At 38.7% G+C, this 16,526-nt stretch overlaps 3 protein-coding genes across 5 annotated transcripts in view; all 3 read left to right on the top strand.

The window, feature by feature from the left end:
* LOC103144602 (myeloid-associated differentiation marker homolog) overlaps positions 1 to 3,472 on the top strand; it is a 6,725-nt gene extending 3,253 nt beyond the window's left edge. For both annotated transcript variants that reach the window (XM_007561664.2, XM_016676212.1), the window contains exon 2: positions 2,223 to 3,472. In XM_007561664.2, the coding sequence (XP_007561726.1) occupies positions 2,338 to 3,186 (849 nt within the window). In that variant the 5' untranslated portion in view covers positions 2,223 to 2,337 and the 3' untranslated portion in view covers positions 3,187 to 3,472. The remainder of the gene's footprint in view (positions 1 to 2,222) is intronic.
* A 425-nt stretch (positions 3,473 to 3,897) lies between these two features.
* LOC103144601 (GTPase IMAP family member 7-like) lies at positions 3,898 to 6,727 on the top strand. The gene is made up of 2 exons (XM_007561663.2): positions 3,898 to 4,084; positions 5,490 to 6,727. The coding sequence occupies exons 1-2, from the start codon at positions 3,964 to 3,966 to the stop codon at positions 6,668 to 6,670; spliced, it is 1,302 nt and encodes a 433-aa protein (XP_007561725.1). The 5' UTR covers positions 3,898 to 3,963; the 3' UTR covers positions 6,671 to 6,727.
* A 1,933-nt stretch (positions 6,728 to 8,660) lies between these two features.
* On the top strand, positions 8,661 to 15,093 carry LOC103144600 (GTPase IMAP family member 7-like). 2 transcript variants are annotated; one of them, XM_016676208.1, is made up of 5 exons: positions 8,661 to 8,839; positions 11,190 to 11,320; positions 11,702 to 11,765; positions 12,363 to 13,030; positions 13,115 to 15,093. In XM_016676208.1, exons 1-5 carry the CDS (start codon positions 8,662 to 8,664, stop codon positions 13,373 to 13,375), a joined length of 1,302 nt encoding a protein of 433 aa, XP_016531694.1. In that variant the 5' UTR covers position 8,661; the 3' UTR covers positions 13,376 to 15,093. The 2 variants fall into 2 exon arrangements, with proteins under 2 accessions (XP_016531694.1, XP_007561724.1); XM_007561662.2 differs by having other exon boundaries at positions 12,363 to 15,093.
* The last annotated feature ends 1,433 nt before the right edge of the window (positions 15,094 to 16,526 follow it).

Genomic DNA, 16,526 nt, shown 5'->3' with positions numbered 1-16,526 from the left:
TCCTTCAGCACACCTGGCTCAAATATTAGCTGATTAGAACTGGTGGTGTTCTGTTACATATTACTAGGTTCATGGTTGAGCTAAAAAGGTTCAAGCTACTGTACTCTGGTCACTTGTCGAAAAGCATTAACACAGTGCAGGGTTTCCCCCAGAAAACGTGCTAAGCCCGGTGGTCGGGGCATCAAGACGGTCCATCGTGTTTTTGTATTAAAAGATGTTAAGTTGACAGGAAATGTAAAAGTATTACTGTGTAATAATATGTTACGGGAAACCACCTCCAGTGAAATGCTATTTAAACCCACAACTAGTCTTAAAACAACAAATTTGCACTTCTATTCAACTCAAGTTAAGTCAGCGGCTCCATCAGGCCACCAAAGGCTTCAGGGGCCCCATAAATGCTAATATTTTAACACAGACCACATGTAACACTTGTTTATTGAGATTATCAATGCTGTTAAATTTGAGTAAATTGTTTAGGCATACATAAATTAAAAGATTTTAAATTGTTTAACATTTAATGCAAAGCATTAAGGAGCTGGCGAGTTTACTTTGTAAAACTTCAAAGAACAATATTCATACTTGGATTGTTTTGTTACCATAGCAACAATCTGATGCTGTGAGTTTAATCTTTGAATTTACAAATATAAATTAGTAAACTGCGATTATAACTTATTGCTTCTTAGGGTGACCTATTAAACTACTCCCTTCTCCCAGATTTAACTAAATCTAACACAGAAGCTGTTAGAGGTGCTGATGATTTTAGCAACTAGAGGGGCCCCTAAGTCAAATTTTGCTCAAGGCCTCATGCAGCCTTGGACCGGCCCTGCATGATGAGTAAATTCGCTGCACTGCCCAGAGATAAGCAAAAAACGGGAGATTTAATTCAATGCTGCTAATGTGGCTTTAGTAGCTCTTCCATTTTGTCTGTTGAGTTTTTAATAAGCGTCACAGAAACTATTGTGGTTGGTCGAGTTTATGGGACGAGTTTCTCAGATCTCCGTGCGGCCGCGCGTATTAACTCCAAGTAGACGAAGCATTTGAAATGGTTTGATGCATCGTGTAACCGGAAAAATAATACTTAAAATAATATAAAATCAGCGTGTTGCGTGACTCCGAGGAGAGCGTTAAAGCTCCTCACCAGGCTGAACCTGCATGATGAGGTTAGCGCTGCTCGTTATCCACAAACGCTCAGGTCAACCGGGACCACAGACATAAACTTTACAGGGAAGACAGACACAGAGCCACATGCTGGGCAGCGTGTTGAGATGTAAACACCGCATATAATTGTTCGTTCACAAAGATAAATCATTCTCACTGCTCCACAACGCGCCTCTGAATTCGCTACAACCCTGCCAGCATGCCTAGATTGGCCCCATGTGGGAAAAAGGAGGGCAGGCCATATAGGTCCCAGATGGGTTTGTCCGCGTGTTCCACGATGGCCCCACATGGATTTGCCCATGTAGGGCCACAGCCCACATGGGCCCTATATGGGCCCTATATGGTGGTGCCCCACATGGGTTTGTCCATTTAGGGCCCATGAAGGGCTCATGTGGGCTGTGGCCCTACATGGGCAAACCCATATGGGACCCATATATCAGCCCTCCTTTCCCCCACATGGGGCCCACCTAGGCATGCTGGCTAGGAAGTTATTCCTGGGGTTCACATAGAGCTGTGCAACCAGAGCTAACACGGAAGGTTTTAAACTCTTACCTAGAGTTCTCCAAAGGATCATAATTCCTCACAGTAAGTTGATGTAAATATCCATACAGGTCAGCCTGAGTCCAGTTTGAGTGAAAGGAGGCGCGCGCGATCCCGCTGAGGTAAAGCAGCGGCAGCACGTGAGGCAAAGTGCAGAGGTGCCAGCGGTGTGATTGGTCCACGCGCTATTAGGTTTAAATGCATAAACTATAAACCTATCCTTTAGGAATAAATCTGCTCCGCTAGTGAAATGCTAAGAGCAACAGAGACGCTTCTTTGCAGCCTGGCTTTAAAAAAAACAAAATAAAAACGATTTTTTTCCCCCTAGAAATGTAAACAAGCAACGCTTAGCCTGGCGGCAGGGCTAGTAAAGCATGGCGGGCCGCCAGGCTTATAATACACTGGGGGAATCCCTGCAGTGATATTGGGTTTATTTATTTATATATTTATTTATTATTATTTTTTAAGAAAACCATGCAACCAAAATTGTCAATTTGTTCTGATTTTATTTTTTCTGTATACAGAGATTGACACATTCCAACAGAGGGAGAGTGCCCGACAGGAAGCCAACACAGGATCCAGTTGAAAGTCACATTGCGATCCTAGACTCACGTAGTCGATCCTGACTGACATCCCACCATGCCGGTGACCTGGTTCCCAACATCCCAGCTGCTATGGGTTCGCATCGCTGCGGTGCTGTTCACCTGCACCGCTTTCAGTGTGGTAGCAAATGGCGGCAATCTCTTCCACGGAGGTATGGCGGACTGGTGCATCTTCAGCTGGGCTTTCAGCTTCGCCTGTACCCTGCTGGTCCTGCTGGTGGAGCAGTGCAGCCTCCAGTCCCGAATCCCTGTCTCCTGGTCCAACTTCCCCATCACAGTTGCCTGCTACGCCTCCCTCCTCTGCCTCTCGGCCTCTATCATTTTCCCTGTGTTTTTCCTCAAGGACCAGTATCCCTCCCAGGAGACGCGCGATCATCGCATCGCGTCCACGGTCTTCTCCTGCCTGGCAACAGTTGCCTACATGGTGGAGGTGAGCCTGTCCAAGGCCAGGCCAGGAGAAGTGGCGGGTTACATGAAAACTGCTCCAGGTCTGATGAAGGTGTGCCAAACCTTTGTGGCCTGCATTATCTTCATCCTGGTCAGCGACCCCGTGTCGTATGACCACCACCCGGCGCTGAAGTGGTGCATGGCGGTGTACTGCATCTGCTTCATCCTCTCCATGGCCGTGGTGGTGCTGTGCGTGGGAGAGTGCACCGGCTGCCTCCCCGTTCCCTTCTCCAAGTTCCTGTCGGCCTACGGGCTCTTGGCCGTCATCATGTACCTGACGGCCACCATCCTCTGGCCCATTTTCCAATTTGACAAGAAGTACAGGAGGTGGGGAGACCAGAAAAACCTGATTGCCGTGGCCGTTCTCACCGCTCTCAACTTCCTGCTGTACCTCGCCGATCTGGCCTACAGCGCCAGACTGGTGTTTGTCAGCGCCTGAGCAGAGCAGAGACAAAGGACACACGGGGATGGGGGGCAGGGACTGATGGTGAATTCATGACAGAAGGCAAACAATCTTCCAAATGTTAGATTGTACTAAGAAAGTCCCAAATACATGTGTGTTTGTTTGCATAATCACAATGCTGCCTTACAGTATTTTCTGTTTTGATGTGAAGTGGCTTTTTTAAAGATTTATTTCTATTGTGTCTGAAGCAAGTATTACACAAATGGGAAACATTTAGTGTGGGTTTTTGTTCCACTGTGTAACCGAAAGGAAAAAAAAAAAAGGGTCAACACACTGGAACACAAAGGAATACCAACAGCGTTTGGACACTTATCATAACCCAACATGCATTATTCGTCTGTCATATTTTTTACTGCCTTTTTATATTTAAATGTTTGTGATTTATGTTTGCTGATCAGAATAAAGTGTCTGAAATCTTTAACTAGTCTTGGGGCTGGTGCCCTTTTCTTTTCTGTGGTGGTGGAAAGTGGGGCAGGGCTGCAGAAAACTCAAGGCTCTGGTAGGCGAAGTGCTGTTTAATATTTCCGTTCTGAAAGAGAGAACAGGAAAACCTTACTGAAGATACACTTTCTTTTAAAATTAGTGTTGTGCTTGAAAGATGCCGGCTTATTTAAAAAAAAAAAAAAACACTTTCAAGCTCTTGCTGTAGTCATAAACAAGCATGACATTTTAAGTCGAGAAGCAGATTGTTTATTGAATCGATTCATGCGCTGTCGAAGGAACTGTGAATTGTGATAATGGTGAGACTTGCTTATGTGTGATGCAACAATTCAGGAAGTGAAACCTTTGCCACTTGTCAGAATACATGAAGCTAATTCAAACGCCCTCTGCCTTGCCGGTCCTTCAGTCCTCAGCTTCTCTCAAAAAATGAATGGTAAGCTGCTATTTTCTGTAAAAATCTTTGGTGTTGTAACTGAATAGGCTTAAGTATCATGTGTATAAGGAAAAACGGTGTTTGAGTTTTTGTGACCAGTTGATTTTCTTCATTCTCAATCAGTTTCTTGACTGTTTTATGACATTATTGACTGACTCAGCAACCATGATGGTCATTGTTATTTTTAAGGAATTTCTTTAGTTATTTTTAAGGAATTTCTTTCAATTTAGAAAGAATTGCTTGAGTGAAGTTGGGTAGTGATCAGCTGAAGGCTGTTCCTGCTACGGCGTGGAAAGACTCATAAAAGGAGCGGGCAATACGCCCGATGTTTGTTTTCAGGTCTGTCTTTTAGCTGAAAAAGAAGAAATATTATGATTCAGTTTCAACTTTTTTTTTTAGTTTGCAGATTTATGTTTTTGAAAAGTTTCCTTAAACTCCCATTACAGTAGTTCTATAACATTGGAATGGACATATGGTTTACATTTTTATTGGTGGGTTGGGAATAACTTTCCCATTGATGACTCAGCCTAAGCTTTATTTGTGGAGGAGATGGCCTTTGACTCCACTTTTCACACACATTTCACTCCTAGTACATAGACTAGATACAGTCCCAGTTTAGAAAAGGTAATTTCTTCAAATTCCCTTATTGTGCATTACTAACACACACCAACCAAAACTCTGCATCTCTGTATGCTCTAGATCACTGGTCCCCAAACTTTTTCCTGTGAGGGTAAAAGCTGCTACTTACAGGCATTGCTTCGAAGAACTCGACCTGGAATGCGGCGTTCATAACAGACACATGTGTTCATCTGCTCTACCGCTAGCAAACAACCGTACTGATTAAATAACATAAAAATCAAGCAGTTCCCTAAATGTCCAACAGATGGCAGCAATGCGTCATGCAAAAGAAAATACCATAGTTTACAGGACACACTTCCTGCTAAAGAGCCCCCTGGTGGTTGAAGAAATATCCACATATAAACCGAAAATACAATATATGAAAAAAAAAAAAAATCTGAATGCTCTCTGGTATTGTTGAGGGGGCCGGACCAAATGTGGAGGCGGGCTGGATCCGGCCCGCGGGCCGTAGTTTGGGGACCCCTGCTCTAGATTAACAAAAATCCAAACTTTGTAGAGGAATTGCATCAGATGATGATGAATTAATGAATTTCTTCAATTACTGTCCCTCTTCATTCCAATAGAAACGATGAGGGGTCTGCATAATGTCTCTTGCACTTTGAATTAGGACATTCTTGTGTATTGTTTTTTGGTCTTAAAGAAATCATGCATACATGCAACACTGAAAGACAAATACTGTTTTTACACGCAGTATAAAACATTTTGTTTTAATCAACAAAATGTTGATTAAAAAAAGTTAATCAACATCATTCTTTCTTGGTTGCAGAACCAATTAGAATGGTCCTCCTGGGAAAAACTGGATCTGGTAAAAGCAGCCTGGCCAACACAATATGCGGAGACCAGCTGTTCACGACCAACCACACGATCAACTCTGAAACAAGCCTCTGCAAAGCCATCACCAAGTCCGTCGGTGGGAGAAACCTCACGGTCATTGACACCCCGGGTTTCTTTGACACAGACCGGCCGGAGGAGGACATGAAGCCTGAGATAGTGAGGTGCCTCACAGAGTGCGCTCCTGGGCCCCATGTGTTTCTCATTGTGCTCAAGGTGGAGAAATTCACAGAGCACGAGAAGGCCGTTGTCGAGAAAATCTGCACGTACTTCTCTGAAGACGTTCTGAAATACGCTGTGGTGGTGTTCACTCATGGCGACCAGCTGCCTGATGGGGCCCAGATTGAGGAGTTTGTCGGGGACAATAAGCTTGTGAGTGAACTGGTGAAGAAGTGTGGCGGCCGCTGCCACATCATGGACAACAAGTACTGGAACAATAAGCCACAGGAGGAATACAGGAGCAACCCGTTCCAGATGGAGAGGCTGCTTCAAACTATTGACACATTGGTGACGGAAAATGAGGGCAAATGCTACACCAATGACCTGCTGCAGGCAGCCGAGCAAGAAATAAAAGAAGAGGAGGAGAACATTCGACTGACTTCAGGAAGCCTGCCTGAAGCAGATATCAGAGAAAAGGCCAAGAGAAGGGTTGCTGATAGACTCTTGATCAGATGTACGGCCCTTGGTGTTGGCGTTTTGTTAGGGGCGATTTTTGGAGTGGTGGTCATGGTTGGAGCAGTCCTTACTGTTTTACAGGAATCTTCAAAGCCAGTAAAGCTGAGGAAGGCGGTGGGCAAAACAGTTGCAGCTTCAGCAGGGATGGCATTAGGGATAGGAGGAACGGCACTAGGGGGCGGTGTGGTACCAGTAGCAACGTGTTTGAGTGTTACAGCAGCAGTTGCTGCAACAGGTGCGGTTAAAGGGGCTTTAGCTGGATATGATGTGGCTGAGGGAGCAGAGACTCCAAAGGAAGCTGCACAGAAAACAGCAGAGGCTGTGAAGAATGAGGCGCAGGTTTGCTTAGACACAGTTCACCAGGGCTGGAGCAAAGTTATACAACCAAAATCTGAAAAGTCAGAGGAGGAGAAATCACTGCTTCGTGACAAACTTTACTGAAATCACCTTCCAACATGAATTTCTGTTGCAGGAGGAAGTAATAATGTCATGTATGTATGTTTCTTTTTTTTCTTTTCTTTTCAGTCACACATATGTGTTTTTAAAGCTGATTTCAGTGTGGAGGACTTTTTAAACTTAACTATACAGGGGAGAGGAAACTAAAAAAATTATATTGCATATAATTTTCTGATGAAAAAAGTATTTATAGAATCTATGCAACATCATCATGTTGCAGTACCATCTGATTTACCCAGGGGTGAAAGTATGGGGGTACGGGTTCCTTACTGCATACAATTTCCTTCTAGTTTCATAAATATTAATTTAATTCATTTATCACATAATTGCATGAAAGTAGTAAATAATTATGGAATTTAATAGAAAGTAAAACAATTCAATGTGCACAAATAATTTGTTATATTATTTGTGCACATTGGTTAACTTGTCATTAACCAAGTTGTCATAACAACTTGGTTAATGACAAGTTGTTATGGTCTGACATAAATTTGTGATAAAAGTATTACTGATTACACTTTAAAAATTATGTAGCTTTATATTATTAAAGCTAAAGTTTAATCAGTAATACTTTTATAAGAAATTTATGTCAGATCATGATTTCTTGGTTAATGTTAAGTTGTCATAACAAAGACATTTTGAATAATGTCATCTGTGTATTAAAAGTGTCACAATTTACCGAATGACACTTTATGAAAACAGTCATAACTATTCATGAAGACTTACTGATGTTCATGACAGGTGTTATGTCATATTTATGACGGTGTCATGACAAGAATAACTAAAATGAGTGGAAATGTATTCTCAGAACACAACAGGCAGAGACAAATGAGACTGTGAGGGATGCCCAAATCCAGTCACCTGGAGCTTCCATCTGGCAACTTTTAGATGCAACACCCCTGAACCAAACAAATGACTTTTATTATCTGACCTCTGGAGAGCTGATGAGGGAATTCAGTCATGTGATTAATTCCACACAACTGATTTTAATAGTTGTCTATAAGAAAAGGGACAAAAAAAACTGAACATGCATATGCTTATTTGTGCAAAATGAAATTGGTATGCCAACAGAAACAAATCTGAGTCTGTTGTGAATACAGAGGAATACAGAGGGCCAAACCATACAAAAAAAAAAAAACTTTGAGCCTCTTGACATCATGTGCGCTCTGGGAACACACTATAGAGAAAACTTTGAACAGATTTTTTTTCAAGCAAAACTGTTTACTAAAACTACATAGAAATAATAAAAAAAAGTTCACTCATATTACATTTTCACCTTGTTTTACTCTATGAATTTTACTATCATTTGTTTTTTCCTATTGAACTGCTGTTAAGAATAGTTCCACTTGGCACATGTAAAATGTTCTGTCACAAATTTTGAATGTGATGAATGACTGATACAATGAGTTCTGGGTTGGATTAAATCTGATTTATTGGGAACATCTTTTTGGATTGCAGAGAAGTGAAAGCAAAACAAAACTGTTCAGTAAGGCAGCAGCAGAGCCACACCTTGATGAAACTGTAAGCAGAGACCAGTTGCCCTTTCCATGAATAATGAGTCACTGTGAGTTTTTTTCTTTTTTTTTGCTTATTATAATTGTTTGCTTGCATTTCACATTTGAGTGTTTTAAATAAAAGTTATTGATCTGTGAGTGTCAGAAAATGTTCTTGGTTTTAACTTTTACTTTGTAAGAAAAATCACCATAATAGTAATTTTTCAGGACCCAATCCCGTTTATTTCTGTAAGTGTAAAATCAAACCTTCAAAAGATAGACTGCTAGTTCCTCTTACCCGCACAATTTGTACTGTTATTTCATAAACTCAGAAATGTTTTTTTTTTCCATGATGAGATGTAACCTGAACGCAACTTGTTCAAGTTACATTTCATCATGGAAAAAGCCATTTGTGTGTTTATGACAACAACAGTACAAAGAGTGTGGCCAAGAGGAACTAGAAGTTAGTTTGCATTCTGCATGAGGATGGAGGACCATTATCAATACCCTGTTTTCATTGTGTGTTCCAACGTTCTCTTAGAACAAAATAAGAAGAAAGTTAGAAATTATTTTAAGATTAAACGCAAGTCAGGTGGAGGAGAGTGTGGACCAGTGACAACTGCGGCTGATGAGACCTACAGTGTAGCTTTCAAACATCAAAGAGGTAAAGTAAAATACTGTCTATTAGTTACAGGTGTTAATTACTTATTTCAAGTGTAAATTGTCTTGAAAAAAGTACATTTAGTGAGTGGAACAAATGTGGAGGATGACATGAACAATAACAAATGAGCACAGATGATGTAGGAGTTTTGATCTGACTTTTTTTCCATACCAACTTTATCTTTAGTTGATTGGCATCTAGTCTCTATTTAATTCAGGAAAGTTTAAAGAAAGTAATTTTGTGTAAAATGTAGTGATGGATTAATAAAATGTTTCAACACACTGCCAAACTGTATTGATACAGTGTTAATACTGTGTCACTGAATACTGACCCCTGCTGCACCTTAAAAATCCTTACAGGCAACTTGATTGACACTGTCAAATGAACTGGCCCTGATTTGATTGCCTAGTATAATTTAAGTTATTTTATATTGTATTATTTCATATCTTCATTTAAATTTATAATATATTTGATATCTTTAGGTACAGTCAAATAATGTGAACATGTATCATAATGTGAAAATCTAATAGAAAGGGTTGTGAATGAGGTGATGATGCATGTATGTAACTTTTATTTAAAAAAAAAAACATTTTTATTTTTATTTTATTTTATTTTTTTACATATTGGTTAAAAAAAATATTGGGGGCTGCACAGTGGTGCAGTTGGTAGCACTGTTGCCTTGCAGCAAGAAGGTTCTGGGTTTGATTCCCAGCCCAGGGTCTTTCTGCATAGAGTTTGCATGTTCTCCCTGTGCATGCGTGGGTTCTCTCTGGGTATTCCAGTTTCCTCCCACAGTCCAAAAACATGACTGTCAGGTTAATTGGTTTCTCTAAATTCTCCCTAGGTGTGTGTGCATGGTTGTTTGTCTCTGTGTTGCCCTGTGACAGACTGGCGACCTGTCCAGGGTGACCCTGCCTCTCGCCCAGAACGTTAGCTGGAGACAGGCACCAGCAACCCTCCTGACCCTAAAGGGACAAGGGTGTTAGAAAATGGATGCATGGATGGATGGTTAAAAAATATGTTTTAAAAAATTGTTAAATCTCCCATGGCAGCCATCTGGAGTTGCCACTTGCTTTCACAATGCACCACCTGTTTCTACAAAACTCCTCCTCTGACATGCCGTCACCAGTGGGGGAGGGGCACTCTGCCTCATAGAACATCCCTCCCCCACGTCTCCACCACACAGCTCCTCCCGACTAGCAGCAGCACTAATTAGCAAACACCTGGTCGAGTCCAAAGCTCTCAAGACAAGTAAAGTGGCAATATTAGGCAAAATTGACTTTTTGGTAACACTTTTCTTGATGGGGTGTGCATGCAAGTCTTATGACAGGTCATAAACATGACCTGTCATGTCAGGTCATGTTTATGACCTGTTATAAAGATGAAGGAGTCTTTATGAATGTCTATGACTGATGTCATGAAGAGTCATTCAATAAATAATGATGCTTTTAATGCAAAGATGGCACTTTTAATTGACTTTTCATTCATTAAAACTTTTATTATTTACTGAATAATGCAAAGTTAAAGAACTTTTAATACAACTTTTAGTGCTTTAAAAGTGTCCTAATTTGTCATATGATACTTCATGATAGCAGTCATAAACATTTATGAAGTCATTCATGTTCATGACTTGTTATGTTTATGACAGTCTCATACCACTCTTGTGCACACCCGTTCAAATAAAGTGTTACTAACTTTTTTCAGCTCTACATCATGTTATACTGTTATTCCCTCATTAAAAACATGGGAGTGTTGCCTTGTTCCTTTCATGCATGTTTGAGAAATCCTTGAATCTCCCATAGCAACCATGCAGCTGTCAAAACGCTGTGAAACGCTAGTAAAATATTGATACAAGGTTAATAGAGCAGCGCTTTTGTGGTGGCTTCTTGAAGGCATTGTTTCAAAAAGAGCAGGAGTTTTTAAAGAGACAGAGACCCAGTTTTAAGGTGTTAAATTTGGAAGTAAAATTTATGTTGAACTCATACAGCATAAAATGCTGTATGACTTTAAAATAAATACTGACTGTATTTATTTTGTAAATATTGACTTTACCCTCAGTTGCATTTTATGACAACTGAGGGTAACAGAGTTGCCTGATAATGCTATAAAATTCACCCTATGCCTGGAAAATATAAAAAACCTCTCCTTTAATTATTGCTCAAAATTAAGTTTGATCAGCAGAAAATATGAAATTGTCTGCACATTTTAAATAATACTCATTTTTCACCTATGGATCAACTGTTGTAGCAACAGTACAACAGTTGATCGTTGAACATACAACAATTTGGTTGTAATTGTTTCATGTACATCTTATTAAATCTCAAAATAATTAGTGTGATCTGTTTTGTTGTAGACCAGCAGGAAGTCCTAAGGAGATGTGAGCACACAGTGAAGCTGCCCTCAGGTCGTCTGGTCTTGATTGTCATAGACAAACCTCTATCTTCTGACTCTTCCAGCACCAGTGTCTCCACAGCTCCAGTAGAGGTTGGTAGGACTCAACAGCACTTTGGATGCATACTGTTTCTTCACTCTCAAATCTTCTTGACCAACATGACCATGACAGGCCTCTAGAAACCTTGTGAACAGTTGATCTTCTAGAGTTCAATATAATGGTAATGAAATGATAGCTAAGATATAAGACATAATATGAATATTAATAGAAGATTTTTTTTTAAATCTGGAAATTAGGTTGTTGGTGGAGATGTTTAGCGGTGTGAATATAATATTTGCACATCATTAGGTTCTACCAAATTCTGTGTTGATAAAGTGTTTTATTGTCTCTGTATGTCTTATTTTTATCATGACTGCCTAAAGACTTAAATTTTATTTTTGCCTACATAAATTAACCATTTTCTTGTACACTAGAGGGCTGTGTCAAACGAAAACGATTGGGACTTCATAAACACTGGCAACAGATGTCTTCCTGATGGTAAGTCACTCTCATTTATTTTCTCTAACTCTTTCCTTTTCAGAATACAATATTTGAATGTCTACCTGAGAGTTTACAATAAAAAAGTATTGTAAACTCAGCCAATAAACTGTTTCTGCTCTATAACCAAATACATGGTGGTAAGGTGAAGCAAAAATATCAATCTCATCAAGGAAATATAGACCAAATCCTACTTTACAGCAGTACAGAGTCCAAGAAAACACACACAAAAAAAGACAAACATGGCAGTCTGACCAAAACAGTGCAGTCAGGGCGGAGTCTGCCACAAAATGCCCGGAAGGCGGCGATGCAGGAGGCGGACCCTGGGTCCAGTGGGCAGCTGGACCTGCAAGGAGGTTCTGGAAGACCAGCCGAAGACTGTGGAGGACCGGCCCTGGATGGCTGGTAGAAGGCTATAGGATTGTTAGGATCTGTTTTCTCCAGGGCCAAGCTGCAATGTTTTCTGTTTGACAGCTGTCTGTGTCTGATATTCAGCTTTGAATACAAAGTATGACTTCGTTCACCAAACATTCATCATATTGCTTTTGTTCACATCTTTTGAGTGTCATAGTATTGAGGGACATTTTTGTTTTTTAGAGTCTGATTTGAGAAGAATTGTGATCCTCGGGAAAACTGGATCTGGGAAAAGCAGTCTCGGAAACACCATATTTGGAGAGGACAAGTTCACCGTCTACCCTGGTGCTAGCTCTTGTCAAAGTCCATGTCAGGCAAAAACTGAGTCACTCAATGGGAGAAGAATTACTTTGATTGATACACCAGGCTTATTTGATACAAATATGCCTGAAGAAAATCTGAAGGATGAAATATTGAAGTGTATCACAGAGTGTTCACCAGGGCCGCATGCCTTCCTCATTGTACTTGAAGTAGGACGATTCACAGACCAGGAAAATGACATTATTCAAAAAATTTGTGAATACTTCTCTGAAGAAGTGTTTACATATGCAACAGTAGTTTTTACTAATGGTGAGAAGCTCCCTATAGGGCAGAATATCAAAGAATATATTAGTCAAAACGAATCTTTGTTGGAAATAGTAACAAAATGTGGTGGTCGGTGTCATGTTGTAGACAATGAACACTGGAACAATCGTTCTATTGAGACATTCAGGAGCAACGCCTTCCAGGTGAAAGACATACTCAAATCAATTGAAGACACAGTGGTACAAAACGATGGAAAGTACTATACCAATGAGTTTCTGCAAAGAGTGGAAGAAATGACACAACAGGTTCTTCATGAAGAAGAACAAGTTCTTCATGAAGAACTGCTAGTTCTTCATGAAGAAGAAGAAGTTCTTCATGAAGAACTGCCAGTTCTTCATGAAGAAGAACAGGTTCTTCATGAAGAACAACAAGTTGCAAGAGAAGGAATCATGAAGAGAGCTAAAAGAAGAGTTTGCGAGATTTTAAAGAAAGTAAAAGGTATTAAATCAGATCTACTATGGAAGGCCTTTCTTGGTACAACAGTAGCTGGTATATGTATTCTTGCATGTATAGCAACTTTCCTACCAGGCATAGGAGAAGTGGTTGGAGCTGCTGGTTTCACAGTAGCAGCAGCAGCAGCAATAGCAGGTTTAAGACCTTCTTCCATTTAGCAGTAATCTCGCCTTAAGCTTTGGGAAAATAATGTAATTGTGAGACAAGACTTATTACACATTACAAGATGTTTTTCAGACAGCTGATTTACGAATACATTTAGAAGAATGCCTTATTTCAGCTCAATTTTAAAAAAGTCAGAGTACAAAGGTTATTTTGACATTCATTAGTTTTTTGTGGCTTATATTATTTTAGTTGACTCGACTCATTTCACTAAGAAAAATATGCATTTATAAAATATTGCTTTGTAAACAGGAAGTGGTTTAGTTCCTTTGTGTTTTTTATGATGATACTTGTTCTGACATAAGACACCAAACTAAAACCAAAACGTATCAAACCGAGGACTGCTGTCCCAATCAGTGGATTCTGAGAAATAGGAGGATATTATTAGTATATTTTCATAACTTCAGGTCTCTATTGCCACGTTTCAAAGTCATGATAAAACTTGTTTGGGCGACTTTCTGTTTTGATTTCAAATCTTTTTTCCATACCATGATGACTACTAATCCTAGTTGGAGCAATAAAATTCCTTTTTGTGAGTAGAGAGTCGAAACTTTCCATCTTCCCCAGTGTGATCAAGACTATGAATTATTGAATTTTCTTTTAAGCAACTTTTCTTTTAAGAATTTTCTTTTAAGCAACAGCGCCCCCTTCTTGATATTTTATTTTTGTGGTGGAAAGCTTTGTTCTCACCTCGACTTCAGGATCTAGCTTTGAAATATGAGATGAAAATCTTGATTTATGTTTAGAGAATTGGCTTTTAAACCAAATTGTGAATATTTTTATACCATGTTTCAGAGTGGAAACATCTAAATAGTTCAATCTGATAGAACTCACTGTGAATCACAAATGGTAGCTACTGTTTAAACCTGAATCTTGAATGGTTTAACAGTAGAACTTACCTGTCATTGCAAAGGGTTAAATATAGTTTATATTTGATATTAAATATTTCAAAAATGTTTATCAAGTATATCTGCCATATTAAGGCTCAATAATGTGTGATCTCCATTTAGCCTTGTCATCACATTTTAGCAATTTCATTTTGGTTCAATATTTGCTTCTTCATAAATAAGTAGTTTTGTTTTGATGTGTTTAGAATGAAAACGGTAATGTCTTGCTTGTACTGAATATTTAGATATGTGATTTATGTACTCATTCATCTTGATTTTTTTTCACTCAGATCTATTAAATCAATTGTAATATTTATTGGAATAACTTTACATCCGGTTCCAGCTTTTATTTGTCTTGGTAAAAATAAAGGGGTTGATCATTTGTTCATCATTTTCTGTTATGCATTGACAGAACCAAGTAGTCAATATTATTAATATAACATGTATATCCCACGTGATTTATTTTGTATATACCTCAGTGATTGGCACTGAAAAATTCTTAAGAAAAATTCTTAATGGAATTTTGTTTTTGAAAAAATTTGAAAAGTCATTCCAGGACTTGTTGGATAAAAGTTCAGGACGGACAAGAAGTATGCCAACTTGTCAACAACAGTAGAAAAAGTTCTGGTATTATTCATATTTTTACTCATGATATCAAGCAGTTATGACTGCTATGAAAGTCCATATTCACTTTATCCTGAATTTAACTGTTTTTGAGAGTTAAATCTGTGCCACAAATTACGTTTGTTCATTTTCTTTTACTTATCTGTCTTTCTGTATTCCTGAAGAGATGGAATAAATGTAATAAATGTCAAGTATCAAAAATGTGTGGAGCTGCTTTGTTTGAGATTATTGAAACTGAACAGGATGACGACCTGAGGCATCAAACCCAAGAATAAAGAGTTTTACTCGTAGAGGTTGTTGCTAGTGTCTCTACTGTCTGCTTTGGTTTCTTCATATCTTCATCCTTGGATGACAGAAACTGGCCACACAGGAAAAACGTTAGATGTGAAGCAAAAATGTCAACAGTAAATTTTAAGAAAGTATTTCTTAGAAAAAGTCTAAAATACCAACAAATCTAAAATTGTCATAATTTTACATAGTTTAAGTTCAGTTTGCTTTTGGCAAGCCATATGTTCAGTGACGAGAACCAAATAAATTTGTAGATTCTTGTAAAATCCTGAAGATTTTTTCCAGTGGCTGAAGACAAAACAACATGCTATCAGATGGTTGGTCCAATAAAAAGATCTGATTAAATAAAAAAGAATCTATAGAAACCATGTCTTAAGGGCAAGTGTTCTCTAAATATAAAGAGATTATTCATCCAGCTAATAGGATGAAACATCACACTATTATCGGTTCACAAGAAAAGGATAAGAGTAAATTTCAGCAATGCTTTTGGAAAACTACGAAACTCCAAATGTTTTAGTTGACTTTATGTCTTAGTTGTCATAAATTCAGGTTTTTGCATCTTTTTTGTTAATCTAGAGATGAACAAATGCAGTCACTCTAATAGTCTGACTGTTATATTACCTGGTTAAACACTATCTATAATTAAACACATAATTTCTATAGATGTAAATCTATAATATTAAACTTCTAAAGTGCACAGTTTATTCCTTTCCCTTCAATCAATAATGGTCTCTCCTGGAACCTTTAAAAGGTGCTCAGGTGTTTGGGGAATCTTTTAGCCTGAACACCAGGCACAGGAGAGAGACAACAGAGGTAAGTCACTTGAACTCTGTCACAATAAATTCAAACATTTTTCGCCCTATTTCAGAGATTAGTCACACTAATTCTTATATTTTATCTGTTTGTTTTGTTATCAGAAGTAGTCATCGTCAGTACCAGATAAGAAAAAGCTGCCTAAGAAAACCCACAAACTAAGCATAAAATGCTTCAATCTGTTTCTCCCGGTGATTTTTCTCATTTATTTTTAAGTGAACCAGAATAAATAATGAAGACCTTCATTATCATGAGAAAGAGGGGAAAACATGAGAGAATGTCTTTCACTTCATTTTTAATTCATTCAGTTCAGGTCCTTTGGTGTTTGAACAATATGGAGAATACTCAAAAAAAAAAAACAACAACAACAAAAAAAAAAACGTTGTGGAACTTGTGGCAACTTAAGCTTACTAAACATTTACATACACTTTCAAAAAAGAGACACATTTCTTTCCATCAATGTATAACATTAAATCTTAAACATTTTCTGTTTAAGGTCAGAAAGAGTAAAATCATTTTTAACTACTAAATGTCA

The sequence above is a fragment of the Poecilia formosa genome, unplaced genomic scaffold, assembly GCF_000485575.1.
Source record: "Poecilia formosa unplaced genomic scaffold, Poecilia_formosa-5.1.2 Scaffold130, whole genome shotgun sequence".
Taxonomy (NCBI): Eukaryota; Metazoa; Chordata; class Actinopteri; order Cyprinodontiformes; family Poeciliidae; genus Poecilia; species Poecilia formosa.
Note: the sequence above shows the minus strand (reverse complement) of the source record. Positions and strands in the feature narration are given on the sequence as shown.